The 15857-nt window shown below is 40.3% G+C and overlaps 1 protein-coding gene across 3 annotated transcripts in view; it reads left to right on the top strand.

Annotated features, from left to right (window-relative positions):
• Nucleotides 1-1855: 1855 nt before the first annotated feature.
• Nucleotides 1856-15857, top strand: part of LOC144053079 (protein FAM184A-like) — a 44668-nt gene continuing 30666 nt past the window's right edge. For all 3 annotated transcript variants that reach the window (XM_077567116.1, XM_077567123.1, XM_077567133.1), the window contains exons 1-8: nt 1856-2386; nt 6409-6486; nt 6649-6783; nt 8005-8103; nt 10555-10761; nt 11925-12098; nt 12179-12340; nt 13429-13564. In XM_077567116.1, the coding sequence (XP_077423242.1) occupies nt 2168-2386; nt 6409-6486; nt 6649-6783; nt 8005-8103; nt 10555-10761; nt 11925-12098; nt 12179-12340; nt 13429-13564 (1210 nt within the window). In that variant the 5' untranslated portion in view covers nt 1856-2167. The remainder of the gene's footprint in view (nt 2387-6408; nt 6487-6648; nt 6784-8004; nt 8104-10554; nt 10762-11924; nt 12099-12178; nt 12341-13428; nt 13565-15857) is intronic.

A 15857-nucleotide genomic window follows, 5' to 3' on the forward strand; every position in this document is an offset into this window, starting at 1 on the left:
CCTCACTTCATCGAATCAATGGTTATTCCCCTACTAAGTCGCTCTCATTGAATTGTTGCCATTCTCATCTTTTCACGCTTTGATAGATGGCCGCTCAAAAGGAAAAGGGCACAATGTCTTTGAATTAGCTGATGAGGTTCGCTCATCCAATTATGAAACATTTCTTTAGTGCATCTGGATGTGTTTGCGCTACAGTGACCTCGCATGAACTCTTTTATAGCACACCTGCTTTGGGCTGCAGGTGATGGAGTGATAAAGGGGAGAAAAGGAAGTGTCCATCACAGGTACCCAGGAGAAGAGTTTGACATTTTTTCCCTTCTCTAAAAACAGCACAACACACACACACACACACACACACACACACACACACACACACACACACACACACACACGCATACCTGTTTATTTGGCAAATTTCAGAAACAGGCCCGGTGGTGGTTTAGCTTGACACACCTTTTAAAAGGGTTTAGAATGATGGGAGTAAGGCTAAATCACTTCAAAAAAAAAAAGAGAAAAATTTAGCACACTTCAGAGCTTAGAAAAGAGGTTTACAACCTGAGATATCAGACCTGACAAAATGGTGGTTTTGGACGACACTTGAATTGTGGTTTACAAGGACAAAACACACACACACACACAAATAGACTTATACAGTACTGAAATAATGATTATTTTTGTCTCAATTTCCTCACGTGTATTTACTAACAATTTAAGAGCATTTAATCGTTCTGCTCGTCACTACTTTGCTAGCATAGCCTATTACGTTGATACACTATTTGTATAAATAACAGTTTGCGGTCTGGATAATTTCCCCACGTTACACCTGACCTGATGATTTGTCAGGTCAGACACAAGTGGGAGGAAATCGCTGGAAGGTGGTTTTCAAAACTCCATTTATCTGCCAAGGGTGTAGACGAAACCTTTTTTGTGAGAACATGGGGCCATCTGCTGGTCAAATATCACTCAACATACTCATGACCGGCAGAAGGAGGATGATGATGATGATGATGATGCTCTGTAAGTGCTTAAACAAAAGAAAAATAAATCATTTCCCAGCTTGAAACAACCCAACCTGTAACAGTGCTGGCTGACCTATTCTCAATATGTCCAGTTTTTATTGAAAAATCCCCGCCTCTGATTATTATTATTTTTTAGAACGTGTACGACGTCATCCTCTGACATAAATATGCCCTAAGTGACAAGTGCACATATTTAGCTCCAACCAGCGTAGTAGACATAGTAAAACGATTAAGCTGAAACAAGAGCGAGTGAGAGGAAGAGGGGTAAAAATCTAAAACCTGATTGGTAAAAAAAAGAAAGAAGAAAGGAAAATAAACATTTGTCATTTATTATAATGGTGTTTAAATGGCATGGGCCAGCATTCGGGATACTGAAGGTCCTTGGTTGATCTTCAAAATTATGCAGCAGCGTCCACATACTCTATTAACGCTTTCTTTCTTTCCTTTTTTTTTTAAGGGGAAAGGTGAGGTGAGGGGGTCGGGGGGAGGTTCCATTGATATTTTCTTGTCTGAGCCCCCCAGTGTGTGTGGAAACGTAGTGCAGCTACTTTAAAGTGCTTGTTGCATTTTAAACTTCCAACCACAAGATGTCAGTGTAGGACAATTGTCAACAACGGCCAAAACGCCACTGTGTATGACGTCAGTAAACACCCTAAAATCCAATTTGTACTGTAGAAACCTATTTTCTTTTTATCGTTTATTCATTCCTCCACATGGCTGGTACACAGTTGTACATAATCCAAATTCTACTTGGGTTATATGACAAGAGTTTACGTAATTTTATTTTTGGGATGTAAACTTTCCGACAGTCTTTGAAGGCATCACTGAGACGGTCTTGCGTCTCCAAGCTGGATGCAGGACGCCGCCGACCAGGTTGTCCTGCGTCAACATGTCGGCCGCCCTCTGCCTTAAATGAATAGTTGACACCGAGAGCCGCATTAAAAATAATAATAATAATAAATAAATAAAGGAGTGTGCACGCGCGCCATCGGATGAGCAACATCTGGCGTGCGTCTAGCAGCTGGTGCGTATACGATGGGACGCCCCCCGCTCGGCGTATCCCTGCTCACCGTGGCAGGATTGCCCGCGTAAATACCCCCCCGCCCCCCTTTCGGATCGAACGTCTTGTGTTTATGTCCCGGTGAAAAATGGCGACTGGAGCAGGCTGGCAGCCCGCGTACGGAACCTCGACGAGCGGCTCCAGCAGCAGCAGCAACGGCGGCGGCGGCGGCGGCGGCGGCGGCGGAGGAGCCGCCAAATACGTCCCGTCGTCAACATCCAGCATGTTCTACGACGCGAGTTTAACGATGGAATACACGCAAGACCTTCATTTGAAGATGAGCAAGAAGATTGCGCAGTTGACCAAGGTGAGCGATGTGCGCTCGGTGCAGGTTCGAGTGGAGTGGAGTGCCGAGAGGCGCTTTTTGGCGTGGGACGCTTGTAAACAAGTGATGGCATCTCAATGAATGAGTGACAGCCCGTGGCGCAGTGTGGCTGCTGTCACGTTGAAGTTCAGATGCAGCTTTGAAAAGAAAATAACAGGCTCGGTGGTTTGATTTTACACGTCTCGTGCCGCGATGTTTGTGTGTGTGTGTGTGCAAACTCCCAGGGTTTCCTGCATCACCAAATCCTGTGCTTAACCTGTGCACGTTATCACAAAGCAACCATTGCCACCAGAAAAAAGGAAAAAAAAAAGATGAGGAGGGGTTGGGATCTTACGTAATCTTAGGGGATGCAGGGTTTTGTCAGTCATTGCACCTGAAAGCAGGACTACTATGGTAGTATTCGATGTGAGGTGGCAGCTGTGAGTTGCTTTTAGCCGACTGGAAACACAATCAAAGTCCGCAGTGCGAGCAAGCACAGAGTAGAGGATGCAAAACAATTTTTTTTTTTTATGTAACGTAGGGCACAGACAAAAGGGGGCAGGTTTATGTGCTTTGTGTTGCCCAACGTGAAGCCAAATCACCTCGTTCGCGGTCCAAAGAAATTCAGGTCAGTTTAGTTGTGGATGTGGTGAATGTGACAGGCTCGCTGGGTTGGTTTCTGCCAAGTGCACGGCTGAGCTAAATCCATTTTGCTCCAGTTTGTTTTGGTTGCGTTCACAACAAAATCCTTTTGTCTTTTAATGACAACAAATGAGATGACTTTGACCCTGCAAGCAACAAAGACAATGATGAGGATTATTACTGTGACGAAACTACATCAGTTGCTTTTGCATCCCAACTACACTCAAATGGGAGTTTTATTTTGTACCCCCCCCCCCACCCCCCGGGGGGGGGGCTATGGCGTCATTGTGCAGCGATTAGCCAGGCAGGGCTTTTCTTTACCTTCTTATAGTGTCACAAGAGTCCCTTTCTTTTCCCAAAGAGAGTGTTTTCCAACATTTATTATACCAAAGGGCATATTATCTTGGAAACAAAATCTGAAAGATAATGTGATCATGAATATTGATACTGAAATTATGATGATCTTGTGTCACGTTACACACAGCCACTGTGAAATGTGGGACTGTTTAGTTGACTATTCTTAATAGCGATGGGCAAGTAAGCAGGTTAATCGAACCTTTAGTCATCTGGACTGCCCGTCATTATACGTCACTTACATAGATAGAATATATATATATTTTGTCTTAAATTGATATAGATTATCGTAAAAGTGAAATTGGATGATTTTCCTCGGCACACTTGATTATGTCCTACACCACCTGGATGGCAATGCCTGCCCTGATTTGCCAAAAAGAAAACAAAATATTCTATTACGCCTCGTGGTAAATAAAAAGTTGGTCCCTCCTTTGCAGCCACAATTTCAAATCTTGTAAAACTTTCGACAAGATGGGCTCATGTGAGAATTCTCGTCATTCATTGTGGAGGAACTTTTATGAGGTCAGAAGTCAGTGATTTTGGCTCCCAATCTCTTTTGTAGTTTATTCCACAAGTGTTTGATGGGGTTGGGGTCGGGGCTTTTCCACAACAAACTCATCCAGGTGTGCCTTAATGTACCTTTTGAGCAGGACTGTCAAAATCACACAACCTTATTTAGTTGATTGATGAAAGTTGATTATCCCGATACTGTTGTCCAGAGACTACTTTCTCTGTCTTAAACTGAGATCCCGTGAAGGCTTCAAAATCCACTTGAATTACTTACAATTACTTACTGACTGACTCAAGAGTAATTTATTTATACATTCGTAGTAATTTTCTGGGGAAAATGTAGTACGTAAATTTCTATGGCAAGATGAGGAAATTTGGAAAAGCATAATTTTCCAGAATTAATATAAACATTTTGCTCTCTCTCTGTTTCTCTCTGTGTGTGTGTGTATATATACATTAGGGGTGTGAGTTGCCTAGTACCTGCGATTCGATTCGTATCACGATTTGATTCGATACAGCACTGGAATAAAATATAAAGGCTTAATGTTCCATTAATATAACATTCTTCCATGCTTAATGTGTGAATCCTAACCCTAAGTAAGACGTTTTGTTGAATATTCCCATAAAAAATTAATGTTAAAAAATCGATTATATCGAATCGATTCGAGAATTGCGCGCTGTAATATCGCGATATATTGCCGAATCGATTTTTTTCTAACACCCCTAATATATATATATATTTATATAATATAATTAATGTTGATTTAAATATTGCTCATCCCCCACATCAACCATTCATAAATGAAAAAAATATAAAAAATAAAAGAAGTCCCATTCAAAATTTTTATTGAGCCAGGATTATGCTCAGATATATTCTTACCAACAATATTCAAGTTCCCTATACAGTACACACAACCTTCAATTTAGTACAGTTCTAGTTTATTCACGTTTATTCTCATGGAAAGTTTCCAACCCTACTTAATATTTACCTACTCCGCATCATTTAAAAAAAAGTGTAAAACATACTGGGAAAATTGCAATCTTTTTCCGTTAACTTCCATTTAGCAAGAAACGGGATGTAAACAGGCCACTAGTTTGGCACGTCAAATTGAACGATTAGCCGCTAACTAAATCATTTGTATTTATGTAACCATGGAAACGAGCTGTGCAATAATGAGAGCAAACCAGGGGACCACATGGACATTAAACACCTGAAAATGCAGTTGAGCTGATGCATCAGAAAATGGCTGCAGCAGTAACATGCCTCCATCATCATGAGAAGATGCGACTAGAAGCGTCGTCTTCAGAACCTTTTGTGTGTGCGTGCGCATACAAATGTGTGATGCGTCGTCCTCCTGAGAGACGACGAGGAATGCGAGAAGAAAAAAAAAAGAGATGAAAGCAGCAGGCATCATTACAATAATCATGTATAATTAAAGGCGGCTTCCATCAAAGGCTTGCGCGGAACAGAAGTCTCAAATGTAGAATGGACTTTTTAACGCTGGCCTCGTATCCTGTACATGAAGATGGAATGGAATTGATGGGATGGAATTTCTTTTTAATTGCGCATTTCATGAGTACAGAACAGTTACAAGCCATCCAAGAGACATCAAAAACAATGGCCAGCAGAAGGAGACGGAACGGGGAAGCCTGACCGGTCGCCAAAAGGGATGTCTCGATTTCTCAGAAAAATTAAAACATAAAAGGAAGGCGGAAGGGAAAAAAAGCGGCCCCAGACTATGTTTTTGTGAGGGAGTAGCGCAGTATGGATTTGGGGAGGGGGGGGGGGGCCTCAGCAAACACAGATGAATACAAAACAAACAACGACTTGAATACTTGGACGTGGAAGTCGGGTACGGGGTATCGGATGTGGACGTTACTGCCCAGGTGTGGCCTTAAGAAGTTGTCAGTTTGAATCCCATCAGTTGTTTGTGTTTTATTTTGGACTTCAATTCTATATCGCAGAGTGAATGTTGTGCCTTTTGTCAGACATAAATGAAACGTCTGTCTTTGAGTAAATAGAAATGTTATATGTCTCGAAAGTACTAGTGGCATTGGTTATGTGGTATTGGTGAGTACTCATATTGGTATCGGTCTAAAAAAAAAAAAAAATCGAAATTGCAATCTAACTAGAAAGTGGTGAATGAAGCAGATGTGGATGAGTCCTTTCCAGCAGGTTTATGATTCAGCTGGCCGTGTTCAAACGTTTGCTTTTGGAGGAGCGTTGGGGCCTCAAAAAGCGGAACTTTTATTTATTTATTATTATTATTATTACTTGAACCTCCTTCGTTCACAGGAGTATATCGTTCAACTGCAGCTCTTCTAAAGGAAGCTTATGCTTGTGGGAGCGAGCGAGCATGACTGAGGACGTGTTATTGTGCTTGATGATTGAAGTTTAATGCTGGGGAAAAACGGATTCGGTTAGTAAGTGTGTGCAATATTTCCTTGCCAGGATGAGACATTTTGAAAAATATCTTGAAAGCCACAACCAATCCTTATTCTGTCATCTGGTTTTCCAGGTGATCTACGCTCTCAACACCAAGAACGACGAGCACGAAGAGGAGATTGATTCGCTGAAGGAAGCCCACGAGGATGAGGTATTGACTATTTCATCAAGAGAATCCCCGAGATTTTGAATTATAAAACACGCAGGATGTTGGAATCATTGCTATGAAAAATTATCATAATAAAGCTATTGATGTATGAATCTATAAATAATTTCCAATGCTTCTTCAGCCACGCGTTTGTTTCCTGCTCAGGTGCAGCACATCGTGATAGAAACCCGAGACAAGATTATGCAGTACAAAAGCAAGATGGTAGACGAGGCCGACCTGCGGCGGCGGCTGGCCAGTTTGGAGGAATCTGTGGAACTGCATGAACACATGAAGAGACAGGTCACAAGACTTCATTTAGTTGTCGTGTAGATTTCGATGTCGTTCTCTTGGCTTCATTTTGGGTGCAAACGAGTTTCAGAATTCCAAATGTGCAAGTACACGTGAGCACGATGGAGCAAGCAGAGGTGTGGACTCTTTGACTTTAGACTCGACTTTAACAACAATGACTTACGACTTCACGTGGACTTGACCCTTCAACTTGAAAATACTTTCTTTTTTTTTTCCACACACAAAAAAAGATTCAAATGTAGGTTAATGATTCCGTCTCGGTGCATGTGTGTGTACGTGTGCGAGCTGGGCTGGCAGAGCGCCGTGTTTCTGACATGTCAGGGAAGCCGCAAACACACGCCGCCTACGCTAAGGCAAACTTCAAAATAAAGCTGACCATATGATATATTGACAGCAATGCAACAGCCTTAGCGCATTTTACTTTGAAGTCTGTCTGCATGGTGGCGTGAACGCATGCTTGACTACTTCCCTTTGACATTTTGGCTTGCATTATCAACGTTTTTATTGAAATTACATATTTTCTACCACCCTTATCATAATGCCACCCCGAAAGTATATTAAATAGATAATTTGGGACGCGAAGAAACCGCAAGTTAATTACGCCGTGATTGTATGATACGGTGCAAGTCTCCGGGGTTCGTGGCTAGTAGCTAGCTGTTAGCGTTAGCATCGGGTGCCTGGCTCGCAACAGTTGTTTGAAGCGAAGGGAGCGTGCCTAAAATTGCACTTGGATGTAATTTTCATTATTAAAAATAAATAAATAGAACTTCATTTATAATTATTTTTACAAAACACTAACTCAAACTGATAGAAATATGGCTACATCTTTTAGTCATTGATACAGTAATTTCATAATAATTCATAAATCAAATCAACGTGTCTGCTGTGTTGCGACTGGAATTCACCAAGTACAGGCTTTCCAAGTAAAATGTCATTAATCGTGCGTTAAAAAAAATTGTGTGGTTAAAGGAACTTTAAGTAAACTCAAAATTAATTCACTAATTTTGACACCCCTAAAAGATATTTTGCAGTACTAGCTTAAAATAGAGACGATTTATTTGTTTAAGCAGGCCACATAAAATGAAATGCCCCCGAACCATGAATTGCTCTCAACTGTCCAATGTGGTTGTTTGTCTCCTGGTGCTCTCAACTGTCAGGCCGAAGGTCGGTGACAGAATATTCACACAGCCCGTGATGGTTGTGGTCTTGCAGGCTCTAGCAGAATTTGAGATGTACAGACATAGAATGGAGGATTCGCAGCTCTGCACTGAAGCCCAACACACACAGCGAGTGGTTTCCATGAGCAGAGAGGTATAAACGCATGCACGCACGCACGCACATGCACACACACACACAAAAAGTGGGCTGAATGGAATAAATCAAATGCTACTAAAATGCTTAGTTGGAAAAGGACACATAATATATTAGGCTTTAAAAAAAAATACTCCAGTTTACGGTATTTGTCATTTTATACCTGATAGCCATGCCTTGCCATTTGCTTACATAACATGCATTATAAATTATTCTGTATTGTTAAAAGACCCTGTAAAATGAAAATCAAAGACTTGTTTCTAAATGTCTTGCACGTTTCAAAATAAATTCTGAAAACGCGTGCAAGAAGAATTATTGGAGAGAAGTTATTAAACTGATTTTCTCCATTCCAGATTTTCAGATTTTTTTTTTCTTTGTTGTTTTGCTGTGGCTAAATTGGTGATCATTGGCAAACGTGGGCGTCTGGTATAAGTTGCCTTTCCCCCTGTATCAAAGCTTGAGCAGCTCAGTTTGCATCAGTACTTTGAAAATGCTTCTTCTTGAGATGCTACAATTTAAATTCCCAAACGAATAGGTGACAACTGTTAATAGTGTTTCTTATTATGGCGAGGAAAGCCTTGCGATGACCCAGTGTGATAGATTCCAGCCACCAGAGGCCTTTAGCGTATAAATTATTAAAGGTAGATGTTAGACAAAGTGGCATTCATTTTAGTGGAACAAATTCAGCAGACACATCACAGCATTTGTCAGCAGAGAGAATTGTCATGATTTTTAGGCCTTCTTTGATTACATCATGTGTGTTTTATTTTTATTTTTTATAAATATATGGCAAGGTTGTTAACAACAGTCTTTTCTGTGGTGCGTCTAATTTAGGAGAATTTTTTGGGCTCACTTTTCAGGGATGTTAACGCTACTATACATGAATTGGTGTGTCAATGGCCATCTTTTATCTCCAGTGTGCCAAACATCCTGTCAGTGGCAGCTGCTTGACAAAAGAGTCATTGCTTAAAGGGGAAGTCAACCTTAAACATTTCTTGACAACAATACGTTATATGCAACCTCACTAGTCTAAACTTGGCATTCTGATTAATATTACATTTGTGGAGTATGAGTTATGAAGCAAAATCCAGCGTTTTTTATCCATCTCAGGGGGCGGCCATTTTGCCACTTGCTGTCCACTGAAGATGACATCGAAGTTGCTCAATGGCTCAGGCAACGACCAATCACAGCTCACCTGTATTCTGAAGCTGAGCTGAACTGAAGATAACTTCCACTGACCTGAATATATGACTTGATATCCAATGGGCCAAGACTTTTGAAGCCGCGAGGCCGCCATATTGCTCCTCCCAAGAAACGTTTCTCGGCATGCAATCCTATACGCTTACACTATCGAAATTGGAGAACATTTGAGACAGTACTTAGTAGAAACAGCATGATTTATCATGTGTTAACGTTGTTAAACATAAACAAGAGCACTTCAGGCGTTTTACAACTTGCCTTAATTACATGTATGAATTATACGCTTAATGATTTTTACAGGAGGAAACTTGTATATTTTTGGGGGGGATTAAAGAATTATAACTGTAATTCAACAAAAGATGCCTCTGGCAAATTTGATATTGGGGTTTAAAGAAATAAGAGATTAAAGAAAAAGGGGGTCTTCAAAGCAGCACATACCGTCCACTTGTTATTTTTATTTATTAATTTTTTTTACTTGTTAAAAACTGCCTACGAGCTGTATATGTCTAATCTGTATTTATACGTACAGTTTATGCAGTAGTCTGCTCGCGACATGGGAGGAGCAAGATGGCCGCCCTGTCGCTTCCAACGACCAATTCCAGTTCACCTGTATTCTGAAGCTGAGCTGTCATTGGTTGTTACCTGAGACCTGGGCAACCGTGATGTCATCTGCAGTCTACAGCAAGTGGCGAAACGGCCGCCCCAAGATGGATAAAAGATTTTGCTTCATAATTCATAAAAAAATAAATATTAAGATTAAAAATAATCAGAATGTCATGTTTAGACTAGTGAGGTCACATATAACATATTATTGTCAAGAGATGTTTATGGTTGACACTTAAAGCCATCTCAACCCAATAATTAAAAAAAAAAAACGTCTCAACTAAATAAATAGTACAATTTCATATATCATACCATGTCACACCACACACATCATCCATATCATCATTTTTCTGGTATTGTCTAAAAGCCGCAGCCAGTCCCTCGTTTTCCTCTTTGGATCAGCGAGCAAACTTACCGCCATGGCATGACATCTCACATGACATCTTTTCTCTATTTTTTCAACCCCATGTCTGTGTGATTCGTCGACGTGTCAGGTTTCTTGTGTCAGGCGGACCAGACAAGCTGCAAGCATTGGCTGATGTCAGAGATATTACACCTCAATATTTTTTTGCAACTACCGTGGGAGTTGGGCTCGGCGCAGCTCGCGCGCCTCCAAATAGAATAGAATATTTCCCGTGATCTCACTAGGTGGAGGAGATGCGTCGGGATTTTGAGGAGAAGCTGCGAGCGTTCGGCCAAGCTCAGGCCCAGTTTGAGGCGGATAAGCGGCGAGCGCTGGAGGAGCTGAGGTCCAACCACCGCCAGGAGGTGGAGGAACTGCTAAACAGCCAGCAGAACCAGAGCGCCACCTCCACCGAAGACCAGGAGAAATTGGCTGAGCTCCATAGACAAGAGGTGGGACAGAAAGGAAGAGAGAAGATGTTGACGCTCACTAACTTTGCCTTTCCGAGACAGTTTATGCAGCAAGTTACTTAAATGGGTAATTGCTGTTTTGGCGGCTTCATTTATCAATTGAACGAGAATAGGACTTCGTTGTTGTGCCGATGTGAGTTGTTGCATGTCATCCCGCTCTTTTACTCACATTTTTGCTTTCCTATCAACTAATATAACAGATATTAAAAATAACAAAAATAGACATCACAGTGTATATATATATATATATATATATATTAGTGCTGTTAAAGCTTTAACTTTGACAGCACTAATATTAATATTAGTATTAATATAATACTATATGTATATGAAATGTGTGTGTATGTATAATTTATTTGTTTATTTTTATAGTCTCTAAATAGGTTCCCTGCAGTCTTGATGCTTACATATCACTTTTTTCAGCAAACATGAAAAGCTGAAGTGATCAAGCCACAGATTTCTCTGCGTCATTTTTGCAATCTGATTTATAGGTTGCTGATTTACATTTATGCCGCTGTTTGTTTGGTCGAATTTTGTGAAATTGTTGCAGTGAATGCTTAACTCTTTGACTGCCAAAAACGTTAAATAACGTTTGGTAAAATCCTATGGAGGAGTGCCAAAGACGTTAAAAGACGTTTGTTTCAAAACAGAGGTGAAATTAACCATTTTCTATTGTGGATTACTGAAAAACGGAATAAGGTAGAAACAAACTTTTTTTTTCTGATGAAAGATGAGAGTCCAATCTTTCATTTGGTAGTATGTGTGTTTCCATAGTCCAAACACATAATTTTCTATGGACCTTGAAAGATCAGTCAAAATGCTTAAAATCGGCTGGCACCCACGGCATCCCTTTTCTGAAAACGTCTGGCAGTCAAAGAGTTTTAAAAGACTGCAAGTCAAAGTGTTCGGCAAGTTAACAACTTTAACTGAAGTCGATGCGGTAACTAAATGGTCTTTTATATTAATTTGTGGTTTATACATACATGGGAAGAGGAATTATGAACTCGCAATTTTGAGGGGAGAAAAATCAATCACAAATACGTTCTTTTTCAAAATCCTTTATTCTTATGGCAATAATTGCCAGTCTAAGTTGAAGTTGGGAAAAAGTACAACAACAAAAGCTGCCCATATTTGTTTACATGCAGGTGGAATCTTTGATGGAGAGGGTGGAAGAGCTGTCCAAGGACAAAGTGCGGGTGGTGGAGGAGTACGAGGCCAAACTGGCCAAGGCTCAGGAGTATTACGAGCGCGAGCTGGAGGCGATGACGCGGACGCACCAGCTCACCACCGAAAACCTGCTGGCCTGGAAAAGGACGGAGGTGGAAGCGCTCAAACGCCCTCTCACAACATAACAGGCAGCGAGTTCCGATTATGAATGCGATGACCTGCGCGTGTTCAGGTTGAGCTTCGGAAGGAGTTCCAGGCGCAGGAGGCGGCGCTGCAGCGGTCGCTGTCAAAGTTGAGGAGCGAACTTCAGAGAGCTCAGGAGGAGGCGCGCGAGAACCGGGACAAGACCAACAGACTGCAGACATCGCTGGTCAATGCTGAAGGAACCATCAAGGTAAAGAATGACGGCAATTGTGGAAGATGAATAATTAACCTCACTGCCATTGACAGCTATAGACTTTAAAAAAAAAATCATTTTAACTATTTCTGTTAGTTTAACTTTTTTCCTCCCATATTTGTTAACAATAGTATGAAAACCTTGATTTTTTTTGTACATTAAAACATTTTAATTGCCTGATGCCCCTACATTTTAATAATATTTTCTTTTAAATTAACTCTTTGACTGCCAGACGTTTTCAGAAAAGGGATGCCGTGATGCCGATTTAAGCATTTTTGACTGATCTTTCAAGGACCACAGAAAATTATGTGTTTGGACTATGGAAACACACATACTACCAAATGAAAGATTGGACTCTCATCTTTCATCAGAAGAAAAAGTTTGTTTCTACCTTATTCCGTTTTTCAGTAATCAACAATAGAAAATGGTTAGTTTAACCTCTGTTTTGAAAAAAAAAAAAAAAAAAACGTATTTTGACGTCTTTGGCACTCCTCCATAGGATTTTACTAAACGTTATTTAACGTTTTTGGCAGTCAAAGAGTTAAACAACAACAAAAATGTTACAAAATTTTTAATAATCCTTTTTTTTTTAATTAAGAAAAGATTATTAAAAATTAGAGGCGCCAGGCGATTACAATTTTCCTAATTAATCGCATGACTTCACTAATTAACTCACGGGTTAGGGTTAACTCACACACATTTTATATCTGTTCTAATACAATTTAAAAAAAATCTAGGTTTTCATACTCTTGTTAACAAAAGTGGGAACATTTTTTAAACTAACAGAAAAAGTTCAAATGAATTTTTGACGCCTATAGCCATCAATGGCAGTGGATGAGTTAAAGGGGAAGTCAACCTTTTTTTTGGACAATGTGTTCTATGCAGTCCCACTAGTCTAAATATGGTATTCTGGTTAATATTGTGTTAGTGGAATATGAATTAAGCAACAAAATCCAGCCATTTTAATCCATGTCATTAAAAAAAGCATACCAGAGTGGTGGGAGGTCTCATGTGATCCCGTGAGCATTTCAGACATAGGCTAAAATGGCAGACATCTTAAATCTTTCATTTACTGTGCGCTGTAGAATCTGCACAAGCAGCTGGAAGAAGCCATTCAGGACGGTGAGATTTGGGTGATGCAGCTCAAAGACACCGAGTACGAACTGGAGGGCTGCAGGGAACGAATACAGCAGCAGGCAACGGAGATCCTCCATAAAGCTAGTGAGCCACCAGCCGCAAACACACACACACACACACGCACACACTGGATGCATTTTTTCAACACCAGAACTACGGTAAACCCCCTCCATCACGGGGGGATTATGTTCCAAACCACTTACACAATCATATGCAAATCCACGATGTAGAAATATATTATTTAAATACTTCCTAGGCATGTTTTTAACTCATTTGCTCCCAAAAAAAACATATAAATACGTTCTAGTTTAAATATTATCCTGCTCCCAAAGACATTGTTATACTTTTTTTTTTAATGTTAGAGCATACAGAAGGCTTTGATGCAGCCTGTGGAGAAAAAAAAAGAATGCTTGAAACCATGGTCGAGATTACAAAAATGGCCAGCAGGTGACGGCAGAGTATAAGAGATCAACCAGGGCCATGTTGCAAAAAGGCTCTTTCTCCCACTGTTTTAAACAGATTTTGAGAATAATGACGAAGCTTAGCTATATTCTAATGCTAATTGCTGCAAAACGGAAACAGATAGAAATATACTTTTTCCTGATGAAAGAAGAGACTCTAATCTTTCTTTTGGTAGGTTCCACGTTTTTATAGCAGTAGAACACAATATTCTGTGGGCCTTGCAAAATCCAGCTTCAGTAAAAATGGCTGCGAGTGAATGAGTTAATAGCCTTTATGGCACTATAAACACACTTTAGAATTATATAAATACAAAATTTTTTTTTTACTACATCGAGAGAAAGATAAAAATATTGTACAGTATAACAGTATACTTTTCCTGTTTCTCCAAACTAGCAATAACTTACCAATTCAAAATATACATCAATAATCATGCCCAAATAAATATATTTTTAAATGAACCCACATCTATTGCTTACTGTAAGTGGAAAACACAAGAAGGGAGACGTTTGAGACATTTAATAATGTCTTTCGAGTCGCTCCAGCAAAAGTGAGGCTTAGCTTGAAATACTTCCTGTTTTCACTCCTCTTCTTTCAAAATCAGTGCTAAGTTAATAATAAATACATTGGTGTGCAGCGACCTAGTGGTCAAAAGTGAAGTTGCACCCAAAATAAACAGCACAATTGAGTTGTAGCTGGACAAAAAATAAATAAATTAATTAATTAAAAAAAAATCTAAATAGTGGCGTTTACTGTATAAAAATCTGCATTTTACAAATAAAATGCTGCTCCGTTTAGACACGGTAAGGGAGGTATTTATTGAACGTACTCAAGACAAAGGTTTTACACCACCTTGCCATGTTAGTTTTGTACATAGTAGTCATTTTGAAATAAAGAGCAGGCCTGACCCGATTTACACGTTTTTGGAGAAATGTTATTTCAGGTACTCTGGATTCCTCCCGCATCTCAAAAACATGCTCCTTTGCCGACAATGAAACTGGAAATAGTCCATATGTGTGAGAGTGAGTATGAATGCCGTGATATTTGTTTGTACGGTACGTGCCCTGTGATTGTCTGGCAAGTTGTCCGGAATGGACTCCGCGTGTTGGACAAAGATACTTTAGGCTTCATCCTAATTGCGAGGAGCTTTGATGCAAGTGGCTTCTTTCCGTCTCCTTCTTTGGCCTTCTTATTGCGCCAGTGTTGTATCTGATGACAGGCAGAGCGAATGTGTGAAATACTCGGATCTTGTTCCTTTGTTGTTTTGGGTTATTATCTTGCATTATCTTACATCATCAATGAAGATTAGTATGGCCGACCCAGAGGAAGCTTTGCAAACCCGAGCTTTGAGGGGACTTCCACTGTGTTTCACAGATTAGCATGCATGTTTGGAGTACATCCTTTAGCTTTTCCATCACTTGGTTGAAGGTTCATCTTTGAATCATCAGTGCATAAAATTGGAGGTTGATGCTGATGTCACGAGCGGTTGTGTTGGGTTCCTTCGTTACAGCTCTCCAAATGTTTCTGTCATCAACTGATGCTGCTGACACTCAGCATTAAGGGTTGGGATTGGCAGGTTAGATCACCACATGATTCCCGAGCGCGGCGCTGCTGCTGCTCACCGCTCCCTCAGGGGATGGGTCAAATGCGGAGAACAAATTTCGCCCCACTTAGATGGGTGTGACAATCAGTGGATCTTATCTTATCTTATCTTATCCTAGTCTGCCCATGTGGACACATGATGGTGGCCAAAGCACTATTTTCACATTAGACAAGGCTATGGCTCCTCATCTCACTTTGACTTTTTTACATTAACAAGACCCTTGTATAGAAAATGAATGGACAGACCAAATATTGTTACCAATAAGCCATCTTTGGAAATATCAGAAACATGAAGTAGTGGTTGTAGATTTGCTCG

This window comes from Vanacampus margaritifer, chromosome 1 (assembly GCF_051991255.1).
Source record: "Vanacampus margaritifer isolate UIUO_Vmar chromosome 1, RoL_Vmar_1.0, whole genome shotgun sequence".
Classification (NCBI taxonomy): domain Eukaryota; kingdom Metazoa; phylum Chordata; class Actinopteri; order Syngnathiformes; family Syngnathidae; genus Vanacampus; species Vanacampus margaritifer.